At 37.7% G+C, this 25,975-nt stretch overlaps 4 protein-coding genes and 4 non-coding genes across 8 annotated transcripts; 3 read left to right on the top strand and 5 right to left on the bottom strand.

Annotated features, from left to right (window-relative positions):
* Positions 1-818: 818 nt before the first annotated feature.
* On the bottom strand, positions 819-3,810 carry PKNH_0105800 (rhoptry-associated membrane antigen, putative; the record flags this gene model as incomplete). The annotated part of the gene is made up of 6 exons (XM_039113739.1): positions 819-907; positions 1,082-1,123; positions 1,345-1,392; positions 1,559-2,305; positions 2,473-3,588; positions 3,717-3,810. 6 exons carry the CDS (start codon positions 3,808-3,810, stop codon positions 819-821), a joined length of 2,136 nt encoding a protein of 711 aa, XP_038969365.1.
* A 3,347-nt stretch (positions 3,811-7,157) lies between these two features.
* On the top strand, positions 7,158-12,800 carry PKNH_0105700 (conserved Plasmodium protein, unknown function; the record flags this gene model as incomplete). Its single annotated transcript, XM_002257513.1, has 1 exon — positions 7,158-12,800. The coding sequence occupies one exon, from the start codon at positions 7,158-7,160 to the stop codon at positions 12,798-12,800; it is 5,643 nt and encodes a 1,880-aa protein (XP_002257549.1).
* An 882-nt stretch (positions 12,801-13,682) lies between these two features.
* On the top strand, positions 13,683-13,755 carry PKNH_0105600. The gene has a single exon. It is a non-coding gene; the product is annotated as a tRNA-Lys (tRNA).
* Positions 13,756-14,713: 958 nt separating this feature from the next.
* Positions 14,714-14,786, bottom strand: PKNH_0105500. The gene has a single exon. It is a non-coding gene; the product is annotated as a tRNA-Lys (tRNA).
* An 879-nt stretch (positions 14,787-15,665) lies between these two features.
* Positions 15,666-15,737, top strand: PKNH_0105400. Its single transcript has one exon. It is a non-coding gene; the product is annotated as a tRNA-His (tRNA).
* An 854-nt stretch (positions 15,738-16,591) lies between these two features.
* Positions 16,592-16,664, bottom strand: PKNH_0105300. The gene has a single exon. It is a non-coding gene; the product is annotated as a tRNA-Thr (tRNA).
* Positions 16,665-17,270: 606 nt separating this feature from the next.
* PKNH_0105200 (DNA mismatch repair protein MSH2, putative) lies at positions 17,271-19,838 on the bottom strand (the record flags this gene model as incomplete). Its single annotated transcript, XM_002257512.1, has 1 exon — positions 17,271-19,838. One exon carries the CDS (start codon positions 19,836-19,838, stop codon positions 17,271-17,273), a length of 2,568 nt encoding a protein of 855 aa, XP_002257548.1.
* A 1,022-nt stretch (positions 19,839-20,860) lies between these two features.
* On the bottom strand, positions 20,861-22,654 carry PKNH_0105100 (conserved Plasmodium protein, unknown function; the record flags this gene model as incomplete). Its single annotated transcript, XM_002257511.1, has 1 exon — positions 20,861-22,654. One exon carries the CDS (start codon positions 22,652-22,654, stop codon positions 20,861-20,863), a length of 1,794 nt encoding a protein of 597 aa, XP_002257547.1.
* Positions 22,655-25,975: the final 3,321 nt, after the last annotated feature.

The following is a 25,975-nucleotide window of genomic DNA, read 5'->3' as shown; positions in this document are numbered from 1 at the left end:
CATATAATTCTGCTTGAATGGGTCGCGAGGGGTGCCGGTCTGGTGAGATCCAAACCTAGTGGCGCATATCTTAAGTGTAACTGTTATAAAAAAGGAAGAGCAAAAAAAAAAAAAAAAAAAGCTACTGAAAATTGCCACGCAGGGGGGGCACCACGCAACGGTTGTATATGGCCCCTAACGACCCGTAAGGTGTACCTACGGAGACAACACAAGGCGGGAAAGGCAAAATTTTTGTCTGAGAGAAACGGAACCGTTGGATCCTTCCCGAGTGGGACGAAAGAAATATGCATTTCATTTAAAATTCTTTACGTAGGCGACACTGTGCACTGTAGCCCGTCTGGAAATTTATTTTTTTTTTAAAAATCGCAATGAGAAAAACGACAGTGGGGAGGGATGATAAACCGGAAGGAGGCCGAAGAATGAAGCCTCAAGTGGGTCACATCAAATGTGGAACAAAATGAAAGCCACAAAAATGAACTACAAAACAAAGGACGGAAACAAACAAAAATTAAATACACAAAAATAAGGCCTAAAGTAAAAAATTAAAAAAAAAAAAAAAAAAAAAAAAAAAAACTAAAAATGGGGGTCGAAGTGTGGACAAGATGGACGTTCCGATGGTTTGATATACCCACACAGGGTAGTAGTTGATTTGTCTGTTTTTTCTGTAAATTTTTTTTTTTTTTTTTTTTTTTTTCCGACTTATCCATCAACTTGGATTTTGTATACACATCAGAGTAGTTCTGTCATCAACAGGTGTATATCTTCCAGATAACATTTTTTTCTCTCCGTTTAAGGCCAATTTTTCTTCTCTTTAACCCTTAACTAGTGAGACATAGTAATCCGATCAGCAAGAAAACAACGGAGCTGAGGAAGGAAAAGGAGCCGCTTGATTTTCCTCCGTTTAAGTCTATAAAAGGCGAGGATAAAAAAGGAAAAAAAAAAAAAAAAAAAAAAAAAAGAGGATAGCGGAGGAGGAAAGGTTAATTATTCGTACATGTTTCAATAAAAATCAGATCGTTCTCTCCAAAATGGGACACTGCACAAGCTGTGGTGAATTTTTAAAAGCGACTACTCTCCTTACCAACATCCACTTCTTCCGTTTCTACAATGACTGAGTTGTTGCCTATTAGAGCGAAGGGGGCAAAGGATTGAGGAGAAATGTACATTGTCGTTAGAGGTTGTGTTTACTGCTCTGACGGTGCGCCAAGCTCCAGCACGAACTGGAGACATAGCCCTGTAGAACGCCTGAACGAGGAGGCACTAATAACATCAGTTATTTCACATTGACACGATGCGCACATTGCGGATAAGCAAAGCCATCCCCCACGGGAAGGGCAAACTTACCTTCTCCTTTTTCTAGCTCCAGCAGTTCATGAGCCATCAGTTTTTTGTCTGTCAACAGGACGGAATAAAAGTCGGAGATGTGATGGGGAAACATAAAAGGAGGTATGTAAGAAGTCGTATTTTCCTTTGTTCTTTTTCTCCTTTTCTCCAATTTTCATATTCTCTCTCTTTTTTTTTTTTTTTTTTTTTTTTTTTTTCCCCTCGCGTCACTTACCCAAGGCGTCCGCATCTACCGCGTGCTGTTTGTCATTTTTATTGTTTGTCTCAGAGGCATGATTGTGCGGAGAGATGTACAATTCTCGCTTCTTATGTGGAACCATATGTTCGTTGTAAATCATATTGTTATCGTTCAGCAGGGTGTTTTCATTCACTCCTTGGTCTAGGAGTTTGTCGTTAAGTGAATTTGTGAGACTTTCACCTTCCTCGGTTCCTAGGTTTCCTCCCTCTTCGTACGAATCTGCAATGATCTCTTCTGTGAGTTCGTCATTGAACAGATCTTCATTCGACAAATCGGTTTGATTTTTGCTCGTCTCGCTCTTGGTCTTCATAGTGGCGTTCGATGCGGTGGTCGAGCTTCCCGCGTTGACGTTGGGGGCGCTACTCTTACCCTCAACGTTGGTTGTATTTTTCTTATTTTCCGAGTTACTCAAGCTCGGTTTAGCTTTCTTCGCATCTAACTTAGATGCATCCATATTTTCTTCCATGAGCCCATTTAGTTCTTCATCTGTAAATGATTCTTTTTCGTCAAAGTCTTCTTCGTCAAGAAGGTTAAGTTTATTCATGGATTGCTTCACTCCTTTCTTGGATCCTTTCTTGACAGCCTCCTTTATAGTTTCGTTTTCATTGATTATTTCGTCAAGGTATCCCATGTCCTTCTGGATAAATGAGTGCACATCGTTTGTGGTGGTTATCTGGTTCAAGTGGTGGTTGTCGAAGGCGTCTTCGCTGGCCCCCTTGGCGTCTGCCGAAAGAAGAGGGGGTGGGTGTGTATGTGTGGGTGTGTGGGGGGGTTAAGAAGTCACACAAAAATAGCAAGTTATTGAAAGGTTATGTTTCAAAATTTTTAGTTTTACGAACTATCTTTTCCTGAGCGCATACGTTTCATTCGCGCCCTCTTCCTGTGCTTACCTTCCTCGTCGGCATCCTCCTCGTAGTAATCACTGTATGACATTCCGAGTTTTCCGCGCTCCAAGAAGCTATCCTCGTAGTAATTATCGAAGGTGTCATCGGTCTCCTCATCGTTATTATTGCTATACGAATCCTCTTCTAGAAAGCTTTCCTCATCATCAAATTCGTCGTTGTATTTATCATCTGTGTTGTCCTTATCTAAGTAGCTGGACACAAAGGTACTGTGCTTTTCATCTTCTTCCTCTGTGTGTCCATTCACGTTCTTTTCTAAAAAGCTTTCCTTATCTTTGTTTTTCTTTTCTTTTAAATTACTTTCATTTCCTTTCTTCAGGTCGTCCAGTCCAACGTACTCATCCGGGTAATCATCGTCAGTCATTTTACCCTGGTATTCCTCTTGGTAATCCTTTCCATTGTAGTCATTGGTATCCTCATCGCCATCCTCCTTCTCTAGGAAGCTGCCCCCATGTTCCTCATCGAATTCGTCATTTTCATTATCACTTACATCTTCGTACTCCTCCTGTTCTAGAAAGCTGTCAGCATCCTCATCATAGAATTCGTCGTTGTCGTTGTCACTGTCACTGGCGTCATCGTATTCATCCTTTTCAAGGAAACTATCTTCATGGTCTTCGGAAAAATCATCACTCTCAGCGTCGTGATCGTTATCGCTATCATTCATATCGTCGTACTCATCTTTTTCGAGAAAGCTTTCTGCGTTTTGGTCATCGAACTGATCCTTCTCTTCATTATCTTGGTCTTTATCGATTGTCTCGTCATTTTCATCCGTTTCTATAAAACTGTCTTCGTCTTCCCCATCGTCGTAGTTTGAGGAATCATCGTAGTCTGAAGAATCATCATTCAGTTTTCGAGATAACCTATATGATGACAACTGGCTAGCTGAGTTGGCGAGTATTTTCATGGATTCACTACTTTTTAGTAGATAATGAAGGGGGTTCAGATAATTAGATCCGTTTAAAAGGGAGTCCAACTTTTTCACGTCAATTTTTGAATTGTGTAACTTGAAATATGAGCCAGCCGCTGCGCTGTTCCCTTGGGTGTCTCCCCCGCATAGAGTATTCAAATTGTGCACTTCGTTTCCAGGGCCATACTTCACTTTCTCTGCGTATGTGTGTGGGGAAGTAGATAGGTGCAGAAATAAAGAGGTGTTCAGGCATAAGCAGGCTGCAGAAATAGACGCATGTGAAGACATTATCACATCTGAGGCATATCCCTCATTTTGTAGCTACCTTTAACGAACTGTGTGTTGACTCCATTTTTAAAATTCTCAAAATAGCTCGTGACGTTTTGTATAATAAGCAAAGACAGCAAAAGAAGATTCATGGTTGACTCGGTCGGGAAATAAATAGGACGGTTTGGAAATAGCAGGGGGGGGCAAGGAGGGTTATCATAAACTGCAAGTGAGAATGCAATGGAGATACAATGAATTAACAGAATGTACAGAAAAGGAAGAAAAAAAAAAAAAAAAAAGGACAGTCACATATAGCAAACGAGTAAAACTTGTTGTACCTCCTTCCCTATCTGTGATTTTCCTTCCTTCCTTAACGAACTCAGGAGGGCATTAAGCAGATTAGAAGTGAGTAAAGAGAAATATGTCGTTTTTGCAAATCTGCCTCTTAAAAAAATGTGTTCTTTGAACGAACATAAAGACACGCTTCTGTTCGTATCACCCTGATGAGTTGTACACACACACACTTGTGCACATGCAGTTGTACATTCGTTTTTCACTTAAGCGTATAATTAAACCATGAGAATGCGACTGATTTTATTCCCCAGAAGCGAACTCAGGTTGGTACAATATTGCTGCAGAATGTGCGCGATGAAAATACAACTATGGCGACTGCTTCACAAAAAAAAAAAGAAAAACAAACAGCTAACTAGCTTAATACTCAATTAAAAAGCAAACTGGGTACAAATAGCTAAAACAAAAAAAAATAAAATAAAAAAAGATAAAATAAAATAAAAAAATAAATAATAGTCATAGAATGTTGTTCAGATTTACAGAACAGAATTATTCACAGGGGAAGAAGAAAAAAAAAAATAAAATAATGGAAGTTGGCGTTCTTCTTTTACTTCCGCGTTTAACAAAAATATTAGCATTCCTTTGTTAACGAAAAAAAGAATTGTTTTGGTTTCCTCTGTAATGTGTTTTTTTTTTTTTTTTTTTTTTGCGCTTATTCCAATTTGTCTTTTTCTATTTTACTTGCCGATTTCTTTCTGTCTTTTTCAATGGTTACACTGCACTGCGTCAAGTGCTTTTGGTCAGATTGTTACAACTTGGCATTATACATGTATACACATAAATATGTTTTCTTTTCCTTTTTCCCCACTTGTTTATGTTTCGTTTCTTTTTGCTCTGCTTTACTTTATTTTTCCTCCCCCTTACACCTTATTGCATTTTTTTTTTTTTACTCGTACACCGCCAGCATGAGTGTTACTTTAATTATGCATTTGAAGTGCCTACTCAAGATTGGCAATTTGCACATGGTTAAAGTGTTAAAGAGGGAAATAGGAAAATAGAAAAAAAAAGGAAAATTGGAAAATGGAAAAAAATACTGCCCTGTGTACATATCTGTCTGGGTGGCCACCGCAGCTGCCACCTCACGCATGTACACACGTGCGCATCCACCCACGTCTGCATGCTGCACTTTTCGTTTGCACTGGGGAGCACAATCTATATGAGCTATTTTTTTTCTTTTTTTCTTTTTTTATTTTCTTTTCATTTTTTATTTTCTTTCTTTTTTTATATTTTTTTCCTTTTTTTTGGAGGTTATTTCTCGCCCTTGTTGGGCCCATGCTAACATTTGCACATATGTATGAACGCATATATATATGTGCAATTGTGCATACACAGGCGCACTCTGAAGGATGCTATTGTATAGTTGACGAAGTGCCCCTGGTGCATATGCTTCGCCCGCTTTTCCCCCCCCCTGTCAATACGCGCTGAACATCATTTTTGTAAAATGTGCAAAGTGTCATGGTTGTCCGATCTGCCTAACTTCCCAAGGATGAACAATTCTATTTTTCATATGGGCTAGCCGATGTAATACGCAGCGTAGGAGAGCGAGTATACATATTGCCGCACCTTGTAATACATGTATACACATTTGTAACGCTTCCGCACTGTATGCACTCGCAATTTGCACAGACACAAGAGTCTTAACATTACTTGGGTAGGAGAAAAAAAAAAAGGCAGATAAAAAATGTACATACATTTGTTTCTTCACCGAACTGGAGTACGAGTGCGCAGTTATGTACGAATAGCCACCAAAATGAATCGGGAAAAAAGAAAAATGAATCCCCCTTTTTGCGTCAACATGTCCGATTGATAGATTAAGTGAGAAACTTACACAGCTCATTAGGACATTCATGTGTGTTTCTTTTTGTTTTCCTCACTCCTCACTTTTGATGCATCTTTGAAGGGGAAAATGGCAAAAAAAAAAAAAAAAAAAAAAAAAAAAAAGATAGCTGTTGTTTGTGTGGACATGGCTTCCACTTCCCCAATATTTACCAAAAAAAATGCCAAATGTTTATGAGATTTCCCTTTGCCTTCGTAAATTGAATCACCCTGATTACGTGCGAAGAAAGTAGACCTGCCCCCGTAGACAATTCCCATTCCAATGTTAAATGCACAAAAAAAAAAAAAAAAAAAAAAAAAAAAAAAGGACGTAACCCCATGAATAATTTGTTACAAAATGGAGATAGCATATACCCAATCGGTGGAAACTATTCGTTTTGCGTAGGAGATAGGTCTGTTTGAAGGTGACCTGTCACGACGCACACGGGCTTGTTTTAACTTCCTTTTCCAAACTCTATCGCATTGCCGTTTTTTAAAATATCCAGTAAAAAAAAAAAAAAAAAAAAAAAAAAAATGATCCCCCAATGGAAGTGGTCTACCACATATGGTCATGAGAAAAAGTAACAACTGAGATGCGTTACCTACACTTGCTCTGAAGAGCGACGCCGACACACATGCTATGCTTATAATAAGTAATGAAAGTAGCAGAAGGTTACTGTTAAAACGGTCTCAATGATATTTTGGTACGGTGGAGAAATTGGTGCAAATCGTTATGTTCATAATTTTTTCCAAAGTTGTTCTTTTTTTTTTTTTTTTTTTGTGTGTGTGATTCCTTTTCCCGTACGAGCGTCACATATGCGTTCTCACTAATGGGTGTGGAACACCAACACTGCTTTGCTATTACTTCCTCCGCTTCCGCGCGAGCTCAGTGTGTCCGTTAGCACCCCGCCCGAAAAAGGAAAAGGTACAACCCCACTGTACCAGCGAAATTCGGGAGGGCAAAAGGAAAAAGAAGCCCCAAAAAAAAAAAAAAAAAAAAAAAAAAGTCGAAAAAGGCGAACAAATGGCTGTAGTGCCAACGCTTAACAAGGGCTGCCAGCACAGAAACTGCAAAGCGGACATCCCTTCCGACGAAATGAATCGGCGAGGAAATTCCTCAACGTAAGGAAGGAACAATTTGTTCGTTTCTTTTGCGCCGATCCCTCTCGAAGCGCTATGAACCTACTCCTCACAGTTTATCCCAAGGTGTGTGTTTTGACGTATGGTCCGCAAAAGGGCCTTCCCTGCTAATGCATTGAATTATAATCGGCGAGGAAAAAAAAAAATAATAAAATAAAAATAAAAATAAAAAAAAAAAATAAAAACGCACTCCATGGCGTACCACTTATTCAAAAGGCTACAAAAAGCCAGCACGTCCAAAGAGAGCAAACCGAAAAATGAAAACAGGACGGAGGATATAGAGAGGTGGTTGAAGGATATTCACGAAGTGGTGGATAAGGATATCGTGCAGGATAACAACAACGAAAAGGAGGATGACATCATCTCCTTGAGTGACTACCTCTCCGTGATTAATAAAGTTGTGAAATACACGGAAAATGCCAAAAGTGGGAGGGACTCCAAGGGGGAAATAATAAGTGGGAAGAGTGGCACAAATGAAAAGAAGGAACAAAGCAACAAAATAAATAACGTGGATTTGGAGGACGAGCATATGGCCACGTTGCGTATCAAGAACTTTTGTAAACTTATGGGTGTCATTAGTCTATTTGAGAAGTTGAAAAGTGTGCGTTGTGCTACTTCAACCGTTGCAAAAGAAAGTGAAAACGCAAACGCAAACGCTAATGGCAGTGGCGCCACAGATAAGCAGGACGGCCTCCATGGCGAGGAGGCCAGAAGACACAAAGCCGAGGTGTTGGAGCAAAATGGTGTATGGACATTGTTAGAAGAAATTATTCTGAACAGCGCAGAATATCTGAACAAAATTATCTGCTTGGACAAAGACATGTTCCAAAAAAAATGTGTAAAAATAAATTGCAACAAATTGAAAAGGTACATAAATTACCTTAACCTATTTTTTGAGGAAACCAACAAATGCCAGTTGCTTTTCAGAATTCTGCACTTGCAGTTGGAGAACTCAAAATTTATTACCTACGAGTTGGTCCTCCTCTTGCAAAAGCTTTATATATATGACAATGTAAATTTTTACTTGTACGTGCATCATAACATTGCCTTTTCGAATCATGTCTCCTCTCCGTATTATTACAATTTGTATGGATTGAGGTGCTTCCAAATTTTGTTTCACGACAGACATTCAAATATGAATGGCGTGAATTTGCAGGAACAGCAGAAGGTTGCCGAAAAAATTTATGAACGGTACAAGCGAGTCATCCACAATTTGAGAAGAAGGAGGTTTTTCTACCCTCATTTGATTAGTTACCCCTTTAATTGCTCTGAGGAGAAATTATCATATAAAAAAAAAAATGAAAATTATTACATTAATGACAAGGACGAATTCTGTTCCATCAAGAGTGGGAAAATATTCTCGTCTGCATTATTCCTCGATGAGGAAGACGCAGAGATAAGACGACTTTTAAAAAAGCTGCATCATGAACAGAGGTGGGACGAATTTCATGGACAGTATGATTCATTCACTGACTACTCAGCTTCATCTAATGAACAAAGTATAAGTGATCATGCACTACAGGGACAGACGGGTAGAATGTTCAAGGAGAAGGGAGGATGTCCCAAGTCGGATGGGGCAGCTTCCTCACCACGCCTGCCATCATCTTGCAGTTCAGCTTTTCACGAGGTTACTAAACAACGGAAGAAAAACAACAGTAATGAAAACCTACCGTCTCACTCGAGCACTGATGAAGATAATCAAAATGAAGAAAGTTCTGCATATTTCAGCTCCGACATTTCGAATGAGTTCATAACGGTGAATGAGGAGATAGAGGAAGAGAATAAAAAAAAAAAAAAAAAAAAAAAAAAAATTCCATTTTGTGAAGAAAATGTATGCCTAATAATGCACCGGGAAGGGAAGATACAAAATGTGAGAAACACAATCGATAAGTTAATACTGAGCAAAAATCACTTCCTTTCAAAATTGTTGGCAATTGTAGATTCTAATGAAGACGCCTATCTTATAAATGAAGTTATTCTCCTTCTCCTGTTGGTCTCCGAGTACAGCGCGGAAGTTAGAAATATCATAACGTATGAAAGATTTATTGAAACGGTGATAAGAATAATTCAGGATGAACACACGTACTTATTTAAACCAATTAGTGATTTGTACTTTTTGTATGATGACGGTGACGTCGTGGTGCCAAGGAGGAAAACAAAAATCTCTCCCCACCCTACTACAAATAGGCGGAATGACAAAAGAGAAGAAATGAACCACACCCAAGTTGATGCAATGGACATGATAGCCTTCCAGACGGAGAAACCGCCAAATGAGCAGAACAGTATGGAGATATATCTAGACAACATTTCTATAAACATAGACCTAAAAAGCAGCTTACTCCTTCTTAAGTGTCTAATAATGAGCAGTGAATTTGGGCTCAAGTACATTTATGAACTGAACATATTCGATCAGTTCATCAAGTTGGTTCTTAACATGTATAATGTGATAATATATATTTTTAAAAATGACATGAAGAAATATTTTTCAAATTCAATTTTTGTTCTTAATATATTTCTAGACATTTTGGCTAGCTCATGCAAAGTTGAGGGTGTAAATAGCTATACAGGTTTGTCATGTACAAAATTTTTGCTCATTTTACAGAAGGAGAGATTTTTCGAAAGTTCTTTCTTTTTTTTTTTCAAATTTATGTGTATATATATGGAGAAATATGCTAATGATGGTAGGCGACCAGATCAGCTAGGTCATCGTCGGAATGAAGATTTCTCAAACTATGACGCGGGTAGTGATGCCCTTATAGCTGTTGATTTTAGTCGAGATGGCAATGCGCCCCTTCCAGGAGGAAGCAATAGCGCTAGCCACAGTGCTACTGCAAAAGACAACATAAGCCTCAGCGCGAGCATCGTCTTCCCAAATAGCGAGAGTGGCGGAGGTCACTCGGGTAGCACCCCGGTAGGTGCCAGTATTGGAAGTAACTTCCCGGGGAGCAGTCAGACAGGGAATGGACAAGGAGGAGGTTTCCATTTCGGTAGCAGTATGCATAGCCAAAATAAGCAAATTATGCAAACCTTCAAGAATACCCACTTTGTTGGCATCCTAAACATGTGCTGTAAATTTCTCCTCCAGGATGAGAGCCTCTGTGTAAGGGTTTTGTTAACCTCCTTCGATGTTGGTTCTGGTGGAGAGGAGTCATCCCAGTTAAGGGATGAACAGGACAAAGTAAATTCTTTTGTGAACGCTTCCCTCAAGCAGACGAACTACTTCCACCTAGAACAAGTGCTCGCATACTACATGAAACATTTGAAACAAATTAAATATGCGGACCTGCTGTTGATTATGTTTCTGTACGATCGGAAGAGGGTTTTCTGCAACACCATTTATGAGTTCTTTTATTTTTTGGGGGGAAAACACGCACAAGTGGGCAAGTACTTAATGGAGTCTCTCCTTTCCCGAGGGACGGTTTTCAACTACTGCGTGATGCACACTGTACGACGAGTATCGAAGCTGCTTCTCAAAATGAAGGAGGCTTTTCAGAGGGGGGAAAAGAGAGGCGATTTGTTAATTTCAGAAGATAAGGAAATTCCTCAGAAGGAAAAATTTTTCTTAAAATATATGAATCTTTCAAATTTGCTACTCAAAGTTTGTAACTTAACGAGCAGCAATAACCCTGATGAGGCGTTAGCTCCTATTGATGAATTTTTAAGCATTGCAAAAATTAACTTTGAACAGATGATGTACTACAGTGCACTGTTCACAGGCCATTACAACGGAGTGTGGAAACAACATATTCAGAGAAAGAACGAAGACTTTAGCGAAAGTGTTTTAACGTTTAGAATAAATTCAATTTTATACAGAAAAAATTTCAAAGGACAAATGGACTCCGTTAAGTTTTTAATTGCCATTTTAAATAACAAATGGGGATGCAAAAAAAACAGGTGTCTTATATGCGTATATATAGCTATCTACCTGTTCAAGTCGAATGAAGAAAAGGAAAAAAGAAAAATCGTAAAACTTCTTATACAGAATGATCTCTTTAACATTATGTACAATTGTTTAAATCGTTTCTGTAAATTCACATTTGATGAAAAATATTTTTTTTTTGTCTCTTTTGAAAAATGCAAAAATGCACATGAAAATATAAAAAGCATTTGCAATATGAAGAAGCAGAAATATTTTTTTAATTACTCTAGGGAAATATCCATTTTCTGCATCCATTATGTTTATTCCAATTTTATCCACCACTCCATGTTAACCTACTTTTTTGAGCAATCCAAAGGTTCTGCATATGGTAAGGACCCTCCACGTAGGAACAGAAGTGGGTACCTCATAAAGAGGAGTCACTCCTCTGGGGACCCTGAATGTATGATGAGCGAATCAGAGGGTGAAAAATCTTCCCAAGGAGAGCTGGACGGAGAAGTTTTCGAATTCAGCAACGGGAACGATGATGACTACGATATGGATGCTTCTCAGAGGAAGAAGTGTGAAGATTATTCGCTCGATGAGGACAACCACAGTAATGCCTCAAGTGAACAGCAACACACCAGGCAAGCGCGAAAAAAAAATGAAGTACCCCTTTTTTACAGCAAAGGGGGGGAAATGAATGGAAAAAATTATGTGAAAAGTAAAGCAAAGAAGACAAAAGCAGGGGGAGTGACACGAGGAAGAAGAAGCAGCACTCAAGCGATGGCACAAATGAGTGAGGATGTTAGCCATCTCAGAGAAAAACTAAACGAACAAGAAGTTACACACTTGGAGGAAAAAATATATCTAAATAAAATTATCGAAAAGAAAAATGACATAATAAATAACATGATGTACGCCTACTCAATGATGAAGGAGAAGTGCGAGCAGGTAGAATCAGAACTGGTCCAGGTCAGAATCGATTTAGGGTTAAAGGAGAAGGAGTGCCAAGTCGTTGCGGTCAACGATATGGACGACTTGAAAATACAACACATGCGTGTGTTACGTGATTATGAAAAGGTAGGTAGTGAAAAAAGGGAGTTAGAAACCAAATTTGAGAAGCTTACCGACTTGTTAATTTTCCTTTACGAAAATGTGCCTGATTGTCGGCAGTACATGCAGAATGTGGAGGATGTAGACGTTTTTAAAAATCCCAGAATTGGTGAAAACAAAGGGGGAGACCTTCTTCAACCAAACTCTAAAATGTGTAAGGTTGGACCTGACGATCATTTGAATGCTGAGGTTAAGGTCACCGTAGACACCGTCGTACATCCGAATGAGCAGCTAAACAGGAGTGCATACGAAATAGCGAATGACCAAGTGTGGGGAATACACAACGGTTGTGCTTATGCGAATCTGTATAATCCCGTGCAGCAGAACTTCACCCCACAGGGGTACCAGAACAGCCCTTACGAGGACAACGCATACACCATCCCCCAGCAGGAGATACACAAGGGCAACTCTTACAGTTACTCCAATCAACAGATAAATCAAGGTAGCTCAAACAACTACCCCCCGCAGCAGATGCAGCAGTCAGCGAACACGTATGGCTACCCCCCTGAACCCGTATATCAGGTACACTCGTATAGCGACCCGAACCCGCCGGCCGAGGGAAATTCAAGCCAGCGGATCTACAATGAAGTGAACCCCCCAGTTATGCAGCCTCCTTCCGGTAGGCAATATGAGCAGCAGTATGGACAAGTATACGAGCACGCCCCCCTGCAGATGTACAACGAACTGTATTACCAAACCAACCCGCACGTGTACCCCCATTTGTACGTGGAATCTACTGGACAAAACGCAAGCGCATCGAACGCAGAACTGAACGTTCCTGCGTGTGACCGAGGGCCTAACGGCGAAGGGTCACAGGGGCAACCAAGTGAGCAAAACGGTTCAGCTGAATTTGCGGGACAGTGAGGAAGCGACTTTAACATGGTAGATGTACACACACGTGGGAGGTGTGTTTTTACATGTGCAACTTTTTTCTGCGAGGGAGTGCGTCTTATGTTATTTGATCCCCCACAGAGAATGAAGCTAAAAGCCCGATTATGTGATGTACCCCACGAAGTAATGTGATGATTTTTTCTTTTTTTTTTTTTTTTTTTTTTAATGTGCGGGTTAAGTGAACGCCTACTCAGATTACGGTAGGTAAAGCGAATTGGTCATGTGCATAATTTTCTTGTTCCGTCATCGTCATCGCCATCGTTGTTTTTTTTTTTTTTTTTTTTTTTTTTTTTCTCACCCCTTTGAACGAGTCCATCGCGAGGTCTTCTTAAAACAGGCCCAAAAAAGAAGAAAAAAGATATGGACATACACAGAAAGGATGAATTGGTTAATTGGACATGACCAAAAATTGATAACTTTGTTCGAAATTCTTTTTGATGTACTACTGGACATATTAATTGTTCAGTAAAGGCGAAAGAGTGAGATGTAAAACTGTTCCAGTAGCCAAAAAAAAAAATATTCTTTATAAAATTCTGCGAAGAGTTTCGCTTCTTTTTTTTTTTCTGCGAAATGTGTCAACAGGTTGTATGGAGGGGCAAAAGGAAATTGCATCTTTTTACTACCCTCCCATAGTTAAGGAAGATGTATAAATTATACGCACTTAGCGAATATATATTTTTGTTTTCTCCTTTTCGCTTGAATTTTTTTTTTTTTTTTTTTTTTTTTTTTTTTGTAAAAAAAACGAAAAAGGAAATCGTTATTTGCTTGTGCAATATAAGATAAAGAGACAAAATTTTTTTTTTTTAATTTTATAAAAAAACATTATCCTTTCGCGAGAACTATACCTTAACAGATGCCTCTTTAGCTCAGTTGGTAGAGCGCCAGACTTTTAATCTGGTGGTCAGGGGTTCGAGTCCCCTAGGAGGCTACCAACAAAAAAAAACAATAGTTAAATTTTTTTGAATTTTTTTTCTCTTTTTTCTTAAAAAATAGATATGAAAAAAATATATTTATTTTTATATGTTATTTATCTGAGAGGAAGTGTCATTTTCGTGCATCAAAAGGTTAAAGCGCAATATTAGTGAATTTCTCTTCTCATATTGCGAGTTTGAAGAATCGATGCATATGCATTAGAGTAGCACAGCATTACAGCACACATTTTCGTATCAGGCGCAACGTTAAACACTGAAATAAAAAGATTGACGGGTTGTTATTCCCATGTGAATTGGTGGGAAGACGGATCGAAGTGGGGTTGTTCATTCTAGTCCACTCAGTCAAAAAGCATTATTACTATATGTGTTCGCGGTTTGCTTCCATTTTTTTCTAATTTTCTTTTAAGATGAGTTCAAATTTATTTAGCTTCACATGTGTTTAGCTAGTGGATTCCATCGACCAAATGGTTTCTACTTCATCCACTCCAATTCGGCAAAACAGTTGTCCCTCTGGGGGGATCGAATACGAGGTAGTAATAAAAAAAAATGGAAGTCTCCCAAATAGGAGGGTGCCGCCCTGTTATTATTATAACTACAGCTTGGCTGAAACCCACTCTGTGGTTGATCAAACGATGGGCTAAGGCGATGGAATGTAAAATAAGGGCATAGGTGCTCCTTCCTCCGATGCTTCTTCATGGGAAACAAAGGCACTACTATTACCATATTGCTCCTTCTTAAGGTTAAGAATACCTCTCTAATTCAAATAAGTTTGTTTTCAAAAATATATGGAGTGAGCATCGTAATCTAACAATTTTAATCACTATTACAAGAATTATATTAATATTATATAAATTAAAAATGAAAATATTTAATGTATAAAAAAAAATAGTTATAAAAAAAGAAATTGGAAAATACAAAATTATTATTTTCTTAGTGCTAACTTACTTTTCATTAAGCTACCTAGGGGGCTCGAACCCCTGACCACCAGATTAAGAGTCTGGCGCTCTACCGACTGAGCTAAGGTAGCATTAATTAATACCCCCTATGCGAAGGTCACGAGAAGTGCATGTGGTGCGACAAAAAAAAAAAAATTTCCGAAGTAGGCGTAAGTATTTATATGCACATATATATATACAGTAAAGTATATGTCCACTCTTCTGATGCTATTTTTCATTTTCTTTACAATCACAGCTGTGCATAGGATCAATAAAAATTTTCTTTTTTTTTCTTTTCAAGTATAAGGTTCTTGGGGCCCTTTTCTTTACTTTTCCGCTTTCCTTACGTTGCCCCCCGGAAATAATTAAGATGCGTGAATATCAGGGTATACCCATTTGTGATAACCTTCTTTCCCCTTTTTCTTTCCTCTTTTTATTTACTCTTTCTGATGACAAGGAACGATTGTTTGGGTCGCTGTCTCACAGCGAAGTGTTCTACTTCCGATGTAGAAGTAGTGAACGCTGAACGAGGGTGCCCAAGCAGGAGAGCGTCGTAAAAGGGAGGTTGTTAAGGGTGCCAATAAATGAGTAAATGAATATAGAATAACGTGTTATTGAACACGGTGGGTAAGCAAATAATATAATTTTGTGCTCTGCCAATTTTTTCATATAAGGAATGGGTAATTAGATTCATCGACTGTCACTTGGGAATATTGGGTGACCGGTATTTTTTTTTTTTTTAAGTGCGCGCGAAGAGTATACAATAATTGAGACCATAATTTTAATTTATTTAATTCACCGAACTGAAAATGAATGAGGATTTATAAAGCGAATAAAGTGGCGAAAAAAAAAAAATTGATAAAAGGTTATGAGGATTTTACTTTGTTTTGTTTTAAAGTATTTTCTTTTTTTTTTTTTTTTTAATAGCTGTTATGTGAAGATAACATAAGAGGTCCATATCCTAATACAATGTCCAAATCGTCTAGTGGTTAGGACTCCACACTGTGGATGTGGCAACGCAGGTTCGAATCCTGCTTTGGACAATTTTTTTAGAAGGAAATAAAAAAAAAATATACCTTAAAAAAAAATTATTTAAGCTTGCAATATAATTAGTATTTTAGATAATATAATAATATTTGAATTATGTTATCATTTTATTACCATATTTCCTTGATTATTTTATTCTTCCATAAAAATTATATGTTAAAAGGTTTTATGCATTCTTTTACGGCCCAAAGAAGAGAAGCACTATGAACACATAAACAAATATGCCTCTATTGGGACAGTTTATTTTTCCCCCCCCCCCATGTATGCGAAAGGTCATTTTCCATATAGGATAAGTTTTCTTTCTGGTGGGTAAACTCACTTTTGGCATATCTAAACGGAAGATTTTTTTTTTCTTTCTTTCAAGTAGTACTTTATCCTATTTCCTAATCGCCATTTGTTGATTTCTTGCCCATCATTCATTTGATACTAGTCATTTTACAATAAATATTTGAATTTTTTTTTTTTTGTTGGTATAGTAAGGACAACCACCTGGAAAGGGTACTGAACTGGGGATGTGACTTAGTAATTTGCTCGGCACGCTGTTATTAATTCATCCCCGTGCGCGCAAAAAGTTTAATACTTCTTTAGAGAAAAGCACATAATATTGGGGGCCGCCTAATTGTGAGGAAGCCAAGTAGGAAGTAGAGATCGTCCCCGAAATTAGTAGCAAGTAAAAAATGAAATTACAATAATGTATAAATAATTTTTTTTTCTTTTCTTATATACCACCATTAAAAATGGAAAAGAATTCACTTTTTTAAAATATTTCTCCATCAATTTTGTTACTGTTTTTGGTTTCCAATCGTATAATATTATTTTCCCTTATTTTTTCCCTTTTTTTAATAAAAAGAGCCTACAACCGGATTCGAACCGATGACCTTCCGCTTACTAGGCGGATGCTCTACCAACTAAGCTATGCAGGCTTGTTCATAAAATTCTGGGCATATCTCCCATAAGCAAAAGCCTTCGTAGGAGAATTAATAACCAATATATATGAAAGTTTTTAGTTCGCATCATAATGCCTTTACTGTAAATTCGCCCATATTTGTACCACATATGGCTAATCCAAGCGGATTAATTCGGAAATAAATATGAGTTCACCATTTTCACTTTATTTTTTTTTCTCTCTTTTTTTTTTTTTTTTTTTTTGACTATTTCAAAGTGACAGAGGAGCCCGAAAAGAGCAGAAGCGTCCATCATTTTAGAGTTTAAGTTGGGAACGAAAAATAGGCAAAAAATATACTGCACCAAAATGGTGTATACCTTTTTTGCGTGATTATTTGGGACGCTCCTTAAAATGAAGTGCATACAAAAGGTGGCATATCTTCATTCCCCCCTCTTTCTTTTTCGCCTTCCTCCAAAAGTGGAAATATAGCAAATAGAGAAAGGGAACCTGCAGGAGAAGTGGACAAAGAGCCTTCCCCTTATTTGTTTTACTCATATGACCACGTGGTTAAACGGGCTGACCTTTCCACATCTTCAACAAGCGCGTTACACTTTCTCTGTTCAACTCATTCATTCCCGTGGTGCTACATCTCGTGAAGGATCTCCGTCAAAGCAGTGGTATGCTGCCCGACATGCGAAATGAACTGCTCCTCATCTGTTGCGGAGAAAATGTCGCGCAGTAAATCGTAGGTTTTGTTTTGCATGTCCCTTTTCTGCACATCGTCCTGATTAGTTCCCGTCATTTTGCTTCGAAAGTAGTGCCTATTTTCAACTGATTCTAATTCCTTGGATTTTTCAAAGGCTTTGTCGATAACGTTTTGTGGCAGTTTGGCTATCTGAGCCACATGTACTCCGTAGCTCTTATCAGCATAGCCTTTCTTGATTTCATAGAGGAAGGAAATTTTTTTTTTTTCTGGATCAATTTTAGCGCCCACATGATTGTTAGTAGCCCCTTGGTATTCATCTTCCAGGTTAGACATTTCGTGGAAATGAGTTGCAAATAAGCAGAAGCATTTTATTTTCTTCAGAATGTACTGAGCGACAGCCCAGCTGATACCAAACCCCTCGTACGTGGAGGTACCTCTTCCCAACTCATCTATAATCACAAGGGTATTCTCATCTGCATTCTTTATAATGGCTGAAATTTCTATCATCTCGGAAAAAAAAGTCGATATGCCTTTAAGTTGAATATCCGATGAACCCACTCGGCACATAATCTGAGAAAAAATAGGTATTCTAGCATATGTGCAAGGGACGAAGCACCCAATTTGCGCCATCAAGCATATTAAGGCTATCTGTCTTATGTACGTACTTTTTCCTCCCATATTGGGGCCCGTGATAATATTCAATCGTTTGTCTGTCTTATTCATGTGTACATCATTTGGAATAAAATTATTCATTAAGAGAAAATTGGACTCAACCAAGGGGTGTCGTGATTCTATGAGTTGTAGTACCTGCCCGTTAGTCTCCGCAATAGGTCTAACATAAACCGAAATACTAGATGCGCTGACAAAGGCGAATGCGCTCAGTACGTCAATCTGTGCTATCAGTTTCGACAATTTTGTTGTGGGGTCCCAGTAGGATGAAGCTACCTGGATAGCCTTACTAGCTAGCTGTTCCTGCGCCATATTATAATCTTGCAATATGTATTCATACCTTTTGCACAATTCCTTCAGTTTGTTTGTAGTAAAAAGTATTTCACTTTTATTCATCCTCACTTGGAAGTAAGTTTTTTTTCTCTGTTGAATTGAAGATATATCCTTTTTAACTGCTCTAAATAGAAAAGTATTAATATTACAGTCGACCAATTTTATGTCTTCCTTGGCGTTATTCTTTTTACTAATTCCTTTGAGATTATTAATGTCGTCTTCCACTTCTTGTCTGTGCTCCTTTATCATTCTTAACGTTTCATCCTTTTCGCTAGCTAGTTTTTCTAGCTGTTCGTCGAATTTACGAGATATTAAAAAGTTGTTGTTTGATAATTCGTCGAAGTCTACCGTTAGTTCGATTAGCTTTACGAAGGAGTCCAGGCTGATTAGCACCTCCTTTAGTGGCGTCAGAAAGTTCTTCTCCAACGTGTTCCTATACTTACCTGCGTAATCGTTTAAGCAGTAGTAGATCCGTTTCGACACCACTACAGAATCGTACATTTTTACCAAATCTTCAATAGTGCACATGTTTTTTCCCCCCTTAACTTTTCCTCCCCCTATTCTACGCGCGACGTTTTCTTCCTTCCCTTCACCCGTGGTACTGTTAACAATTTTTAATTTCTTAATTATAACATCGAGGTCGCTAATTTTTCGAAGATAATCCGACTGTATCATGGATCTCATCACTCCGTCCTCTTTTAATATGCTGACCATGTCTAGCCTTTCATTAATTTTCGCTTCGTCCCTTATCGGGTGCATTACCCACTGTAGAAGCTTTCGTTCCCCTATTTTTGTTTTGCATTTGTTTAAGAACGTGTAGAGAGTGTTGTTGGTCCCTCTTTTGCAGCTTGTCTTTTTTTCTCCTAGCATATGCTCTTCATGAACATTCAGAGCGATCGTCGCTGCTCTGTCAAGTTTTAGGTATCGATTTATATTGTAGTTTGTTAGTAGACATTTGTTGGTAGCACTGTAATCATTGAGAAGGTTCATATGTTTGACGATACTGGTGAATGACCGACAAGCCAACTTCAATTTAAAAAAGGAGATACAATTCTTCACGTCTTCTGTTGGTTTTAATAACTTACTTAGATCATTTTCCATTGAACATGTGTTGTAAAAATCAGCCCTTCCTAACTCTCTATATTTTACTTCACACAAACTTAGTATTAGTTTGATCCTTTTATCGTCCAGTTTATCGTTATTGGAGAGGTATAAGAAGCACGTAGGTCTGCACTGTATCAACAATGATTCTAAAATGGTGAAGTGTTCATTTTCGATGTATTCACAGAGGGAAAACTCATTCGTATTCATGTTATAGATGCAGATTCCTGCATACTTGATGTTGTTCCTTGTTTCCATGTTAAAGCTCATTACTGTGGGGGATCCTGCGTTGTTCGTATCTATACTAGGGGAGTCAGCGTCCGCACTCTCCTTTGAAAAACTCCCCACATCTGATTTCCCATTGTGGGGGTCTCCCACCTTGGATAAAATATCTTCGCTCATTTTTTCAAATCGGAAGAAACACTCGAAAGAAGAGGCACTTCCCAAGTTGCTGCAGAAATGGAAATACGAGCTTGCCGTACAAAGCAGTAATGATACATGTGCAAACAAAATAACTGTGCGATTGCACGGAGTGGATTACTCAGCCTTTCACAGCGTCCTATACGAAATTAACGTTGCGCTGAGGGGAAGCAACCAAATTTTCCTTGCACATGTGTAAAGAGTGTCAGCTACAGCCTCCACAAAAATAAAAAAAAAAAAAAAAAAAAAAAAAAAAAACCATCACGTTGTTTAAGTCAACTTAGCAAACTTCAGCCGTGAAGGAGAATTTTATTCCTTGCCCATAGCAGTTATGTGCATGCATTTACACGATATGAGCTTTTATTCACCGCGGAAATCAAAGCACTTACACATGTGTATTTTTTTTTTCTTTTTTTTTTTTTTTTTTTTTTTTTGTAGGCCGTGTGCTGTCGCACTGCTGACAAGAATTTAAATCCCCATAGGTCGTAAAAAACAAATGCGTTAAAAAGTTCACAAAATTTTCTCTGCAAACTCAACGCTGATATGCTTCATTTTGGGAAAATTTTCGGATATTATAGGAGAAAAAAGGGGAAAAATGTTTTTTCAACTTTGTCTTATTTTTCTACTCAGACAACAAAAGGGGGACAAGTAAAGGTTCCATTATAAATTGCAAATTATGTTGGACGTGCTTTTCGTCCGTTCTTGAGATAAGGTAAAAATGAGTTATAAATTAAAAGCGGTATAGAAGGAAAATAAAAAAATTGTTCCTTCATATATATATATGAGTAATGCGGATGCGCAGTTAATGGAGTTACAAAAAAAAAAAAAAAAAAAAAGGCACGCTGTCCGTACAGCAATGTTCCTTATAACCCCCAAATAAAACAATGTAAGGGAAAACCTCCCTCAGAGTAACCTAATCTGGGAATCAAATTGTAATTTTTTCAAAAAGGAAGTCAAGAGGACGAGTACTAGTAGAGAGTAAAAAGGAGGACATGACTATATGCTCACCCGTCTGAATGGCATTCTCTCTGTTGCCTTTTCTGTATTTCTATATCGATGGTAAAGAAGGCCATAGGGGACGTTCCACCACTTGTGCATTCCCATTGAGGGAATCGCCTTCTTATGTACTGTTGTAAGAAGAGAAAAATTTCCCTCTCTAGAACAGATTTTTTGCAGTTTCCATTTGCTTTATTTTTATTACCATACTGGTGATGTAACGAGTAAAAATGCAGCACTTTTAAAAAGGGGAGATTAAGAAAGCTGAGAAAATTAAAGTTCCTGTTTGTAAATAATTCTTCCAAGCGCTTTACAATTCTTTGTTTGTTTTTGTCTTTATTTTGGGGGAGCCCTCCTCGGCGTTCGCAATGTTTTGTATTTTTGCAGAGGCTGGGGCTACGCTTAGGTATTATCACATCCATGTATTTTTGAAGTGAATCATTTTTTTTAAATATATCTGTCGTGCTGTTCAATTCTCCTCTCCTTTTATTCCAGTTTTGTATGACTCCTTCAGGCATTTTGTGCACAAGTCTGTTTATAACATATATCAGTAGGAAGCACTTTTTTGCAAAGGACACACTGAGCATGTGAGACTTACTCCTCTGCGTTATCAGAAGAAAGTCGCCCTTTTTTACATTTTCTTTCTTGGTTGCATTATAACTAGACCAGTTAAAATAGGCGAAATGGTTCTCATATAACCTTTTGAATAGCAGTAACGTGATGTAGGTGCATAGAATGATGGGAGAAATTTTCTTCTCGACATTGCCCATTACATACGAAGAGGATAAGAAGTTCACTAGGCTTACTAATAAATTATCTATAATTTTTTCTTCCCCATTAGAAATGTCACTGTCAATGTTAACATGCGTCAGGGGTAAATCCTTTACTGGTGCGTCAGCCAACCGAAATAGATACGTTTGTATGACGTGAAAATACCTATTTATAATACATTCATAGTAAAAGTGCAAGTCACACTTGGATAGGTAAAGCAGCATCTTGCTAATTTGGCATATGGGTAAAGGGTTTTCATTTTTATCCTGTTGTTTTTGTAAACTCGTGGTGGACTGCACTGAGGCTCCTCCATAGAGGGAATTGAGGGTAAGCGTCCTCAAATTGAATTGCAAATAATTTTCGCACCAAAGTTGATATATAAATTTGTTCATAAGAGGGAAAGGAACTATATGATTCGCACAGAAGCATTTGTATACCTTTGACAAAAATTCCATATTACATGGTGCGTTATTTTCCCTTTCACTTTCCCAACCTTGTGGTGTTACATAATTCATGGGATCACAAAACTTGTGCAAATTTTTTAACCTTATTTTCTGCTGTTCTTTTTGATGGAGCTTTTCCAAAGTTGACGGCATGCATAACTGTAGACAGCAAAGGAGCAAAAGGTTGTGCACAAAGTGATAGTATTCATTTTGGAAAACGCATTTGTACTTATAAATGTTACACTCGGACAGGTGATTTATGATGTATTCCTTCCCAAATTTTAGTAAGCTATAAATGGACGCATTGCTGATTATGTAACATACGTGTCGCATCAATTTTTTGCTAAAGTAGCCGTCTTTATTTTGTAAATAAAAAAGCTTGAAAGAGTCGTCCAAGCAAATATGCGTAGCGTAGTTACGAAATAAAAAATCGTAATACTCGTTGCAGTTAAAAAATTTATTCTTCTCCTTAATTTTCGTAACCTTATCGATTAAGTCCTTCACAATTGTGTTTTTATATCCTGGTATGTTTGATAATGTACCCCCCTTTCTGATGGTTATCGCTACGCAGCATGCCCTCTTAATCATTATTTATTCCCTTATGTTCATATACTGTGCATAATAGTTCCACACATGTTTGAAAATAAGAAGGGTTAGCGTAAGTGAGGGGCATGTACATATATGTGGTAAACAGTCCTCCCCCACCTTGCTATATAATCAGCTCGTTCATTGCTCTACATTTGGAGGGGGTCACTTTATTCCTTTTGTTTCATTTCTTTCATCGTTTTGAGATACCTTCTGGATGTATTTAACATTTGCCTTTCTGTTCACACATTTTAAGCATCCTGCAGCGTTTTGGCTATGCAATTTTTTATGCTCTATATGTTCATGATGAAGCTCTTCATAGAAGCGAGGACGATTATGTAGGAGCACGGCGTGGAGACATGTGAAGCACAAGAAATGAGCAACACATCAGGCTGCTCTCCCCTTTTGTATTTTCCCAAAAGTAGGATGGAAAAATGAAGCCCAAATGCTTCTGAATGTGGAGATACAAATGAAATGAAATGGGAGAAAAACTACTTGACCCATGCGGTGTTTATAGAAAAAAAAAAAAAAAAAAAAGAAAGAAATAGCTAAACAGGTGCGTTATCGAGCTATTATTTGGTTAAAAAAAAAAAAAAAAAAAAAAAAAAAAATTTACCTGAGCAGGTCAGGTTAATTGGCAACTGCTATTACAGTTATGTATGGGAAAATTTCGTCGCAGTGCTGATCCACATAAATGCAACTTCAGCAACAGCGATGTTACTTTAAGTGTATAAAAAGATAAAGGGATAAAGGAAGACCATTTTAAACTTTTTATATGGAGGAAAATTTGTAAAAATTGTAGTTCTGCATTTGACCATTTCACAAAAAGAATAACTGAAGAGAAAAAAATAAGACCTCTTCTAAAGAATGTCAAGTAATTTATTCCCCTATTGTGGAGACAAAAGTGTTGTAAAAAATTCGTATATATTGTTCAATCAAGTTATACACTCCTATCGCAGTCGGGTGAAAAAGAAGAGCTAGACCTACTTCTTTGTGTTTCTTATTATTGATAAAATGGGTACATTTATGTGTGAGACGTTTTTCACAACTGCTAACGTTTGCATGTGTGTGCTTACATAGAACGATGTTGTTGCTGAAGTGAGTAAATTGCCCTTCCAATTTTGCCCATGCGGCTCGCTTTTCGCGTATATAAGATCAGCACACTTGTTTGAGTACATGCACAACACATACATTACGCTTTTATCCATTTTTTTTTTTTTTTTTTTTTTTTTTCCCCCAATTTTTTTGCATGTTAGAACAGTGTACTGCTGCTATCCCTTTCAAATAAGAAAAATAACCAAAATTCTCATTATAAATTTTTCTTGGTAAATATTTACCGCGCACCTACGGCTTTTATGTTTTGCCTGACATGGCATGCATAAACACGTTTCTCTATATGTCCACTTTTAGCACGGTGATTTAATAAAGATCAAATTTTCAGTAAAATTTTGGCAAAATTTTTTAATGGACGTGTATGTGAAAAATAACTAATTGGTGGTAGTAACTGGGGAAAGGAGAACATGAGCGCTGAGTTTTTTTTTTTTTTTTTTTTTTTTTTTTTTTTTACGTGCCTCTATTTTCACTCATTTTACACTATTTATGTGTAAAGCTTGACAATGGCTAAGGAATTGCTGGACGTTTTCAGGCATACATAAGCAAATTTACCGGAGTCTACGTTAATATACATGTGTTAGCCAACGCGTGTATGTTTTCATCTTACATACCACTCCTGTGAGTGTACATTGCAGCATGACAACACCCACATACGTATGTACACACAGACGATTAAAAGTTAAATCCCTTTGTGTATATGGAAGAGAAACAAACATGCGCAAACGTAGGGAAGCATATCAAAAAATTCACTCGAACAAATAACATGCATAGTCGTATCGGTTATCGTTAAGCAGGTGTTTTATTCATGCTGCGTTGGGCAGCTTCAGGATGCTGTATAAATATAAGCACATGTTGTACACACGCCTGGGTGAACAGTGGGGATTATGATCCAGTGAATTTATGACAATTTATTTGTTAAAAATTTTGTGTAATTTTTAAAAAAGTTCATCGTGCTCTTAAAAAGCATTTGGGGCCTCATTCGCTGGAATGCGTTTTCGTCTTTCACTTTGTAGTTTTGTTCTTTTCCGCTTCGCATCTTAACAACATTGCTTTTTTCCATGTTTTGAAGAAGATGAACTTCACACACATATGTTGACTATCTCATAGTCTTCTTTTTTTTTTTGTTACCCGATAAGCACCTTTTCCTTATTTATTACAATTATATGCAGCATTGTTGGCACCTATTTCCACCATCGGTAGGGATGCCTCAAACATTGTGAGCGCACAGGTGATTAACGCGCAGAGATTTGCACGGTTGCATGTTATTTTCCATTGCGTATGTGTCTACCGTACACATACGGACGAATGTATGATCATTTTTGCTTGTTGTGATTGCTTATGGTTACCGAATGTTTTACTCCTTCAATCTATGTGAGTGCTATCACTCCGCACATTTAGAAAAAATACATGCCAATACAACTGGGCTGTCCTATGATGTGAATGTATGTAACGTATACCTACTATTCCAATGAGTAAAATTTTAAAAAGAATGGCCCTTAATGGAAAATCATATGTGTTAACGGCAAAAAGAAGTATGCATAAAATAGTACATACATTTTTTTTTTTTTTTTAAATTGTTTTTTTTCTTTTTTTTCCCTTTTGCTGTTGAAGTTATTCTATCTTTTGATGCACAATTTTCAACCCCATATGAGTTCCATACTTTTTTCACTTTTTACATATTTTTCAAGCTGATACGAATGCATTCACCTTTTATTTTTTTCCTCCGTAAAGCGAGTCCCCCTCTGAATGCAAATGCTTTAATTGGTAAATTGTGTAACGGCAAAGGATGGGAGTCCGTTGGCATGTGCATTTTGTCAATGCGAAACACGTTCCAACTTTATCTATATACGTACGATTATATGCGCGTGTATAATATAATGTAATATTATGCATGTACTATATACTTGACATTCGTACGCGATAAATGTACTGCAACTGTATGTGCATAATTACTGTATTCGTATGGCGTGTTCACAATGAAGTGTGACCCATCCATTGATAGCGATGCTTTTAATTCGCCACTATTAAATGCACACTTCTTTCAACTCACGCATTGCCCTCCCCCATTCCCTCCTCCTTGCCAAGGAAGCAGCATTTTATCGTCCTACATATAGCCCCCGCGCTCTATGCATATTGTACATCACATACATACATACGTACGTATATAGATATGCATTAACACATTAGAAGCTATCCCACTACTCTTTCCCT

This window comes from Plasmodium knowlesi (assembly GCF_000006355.2).
Source record: "Plasmodium knowlesi strain H genome assembly, chromosome: 1".
Taxonomy (NCBI): Eukaryota; Apicomplexa; class Aconoidasida; order Haemosporida; family Plasmodiidae; genus Plasmodium; species Plasmodium knowlesi.
Note: the sequence above shows the minus strand (reverse complement) of the source record. Positions and strands in the feature narration are given on the sequence as shown.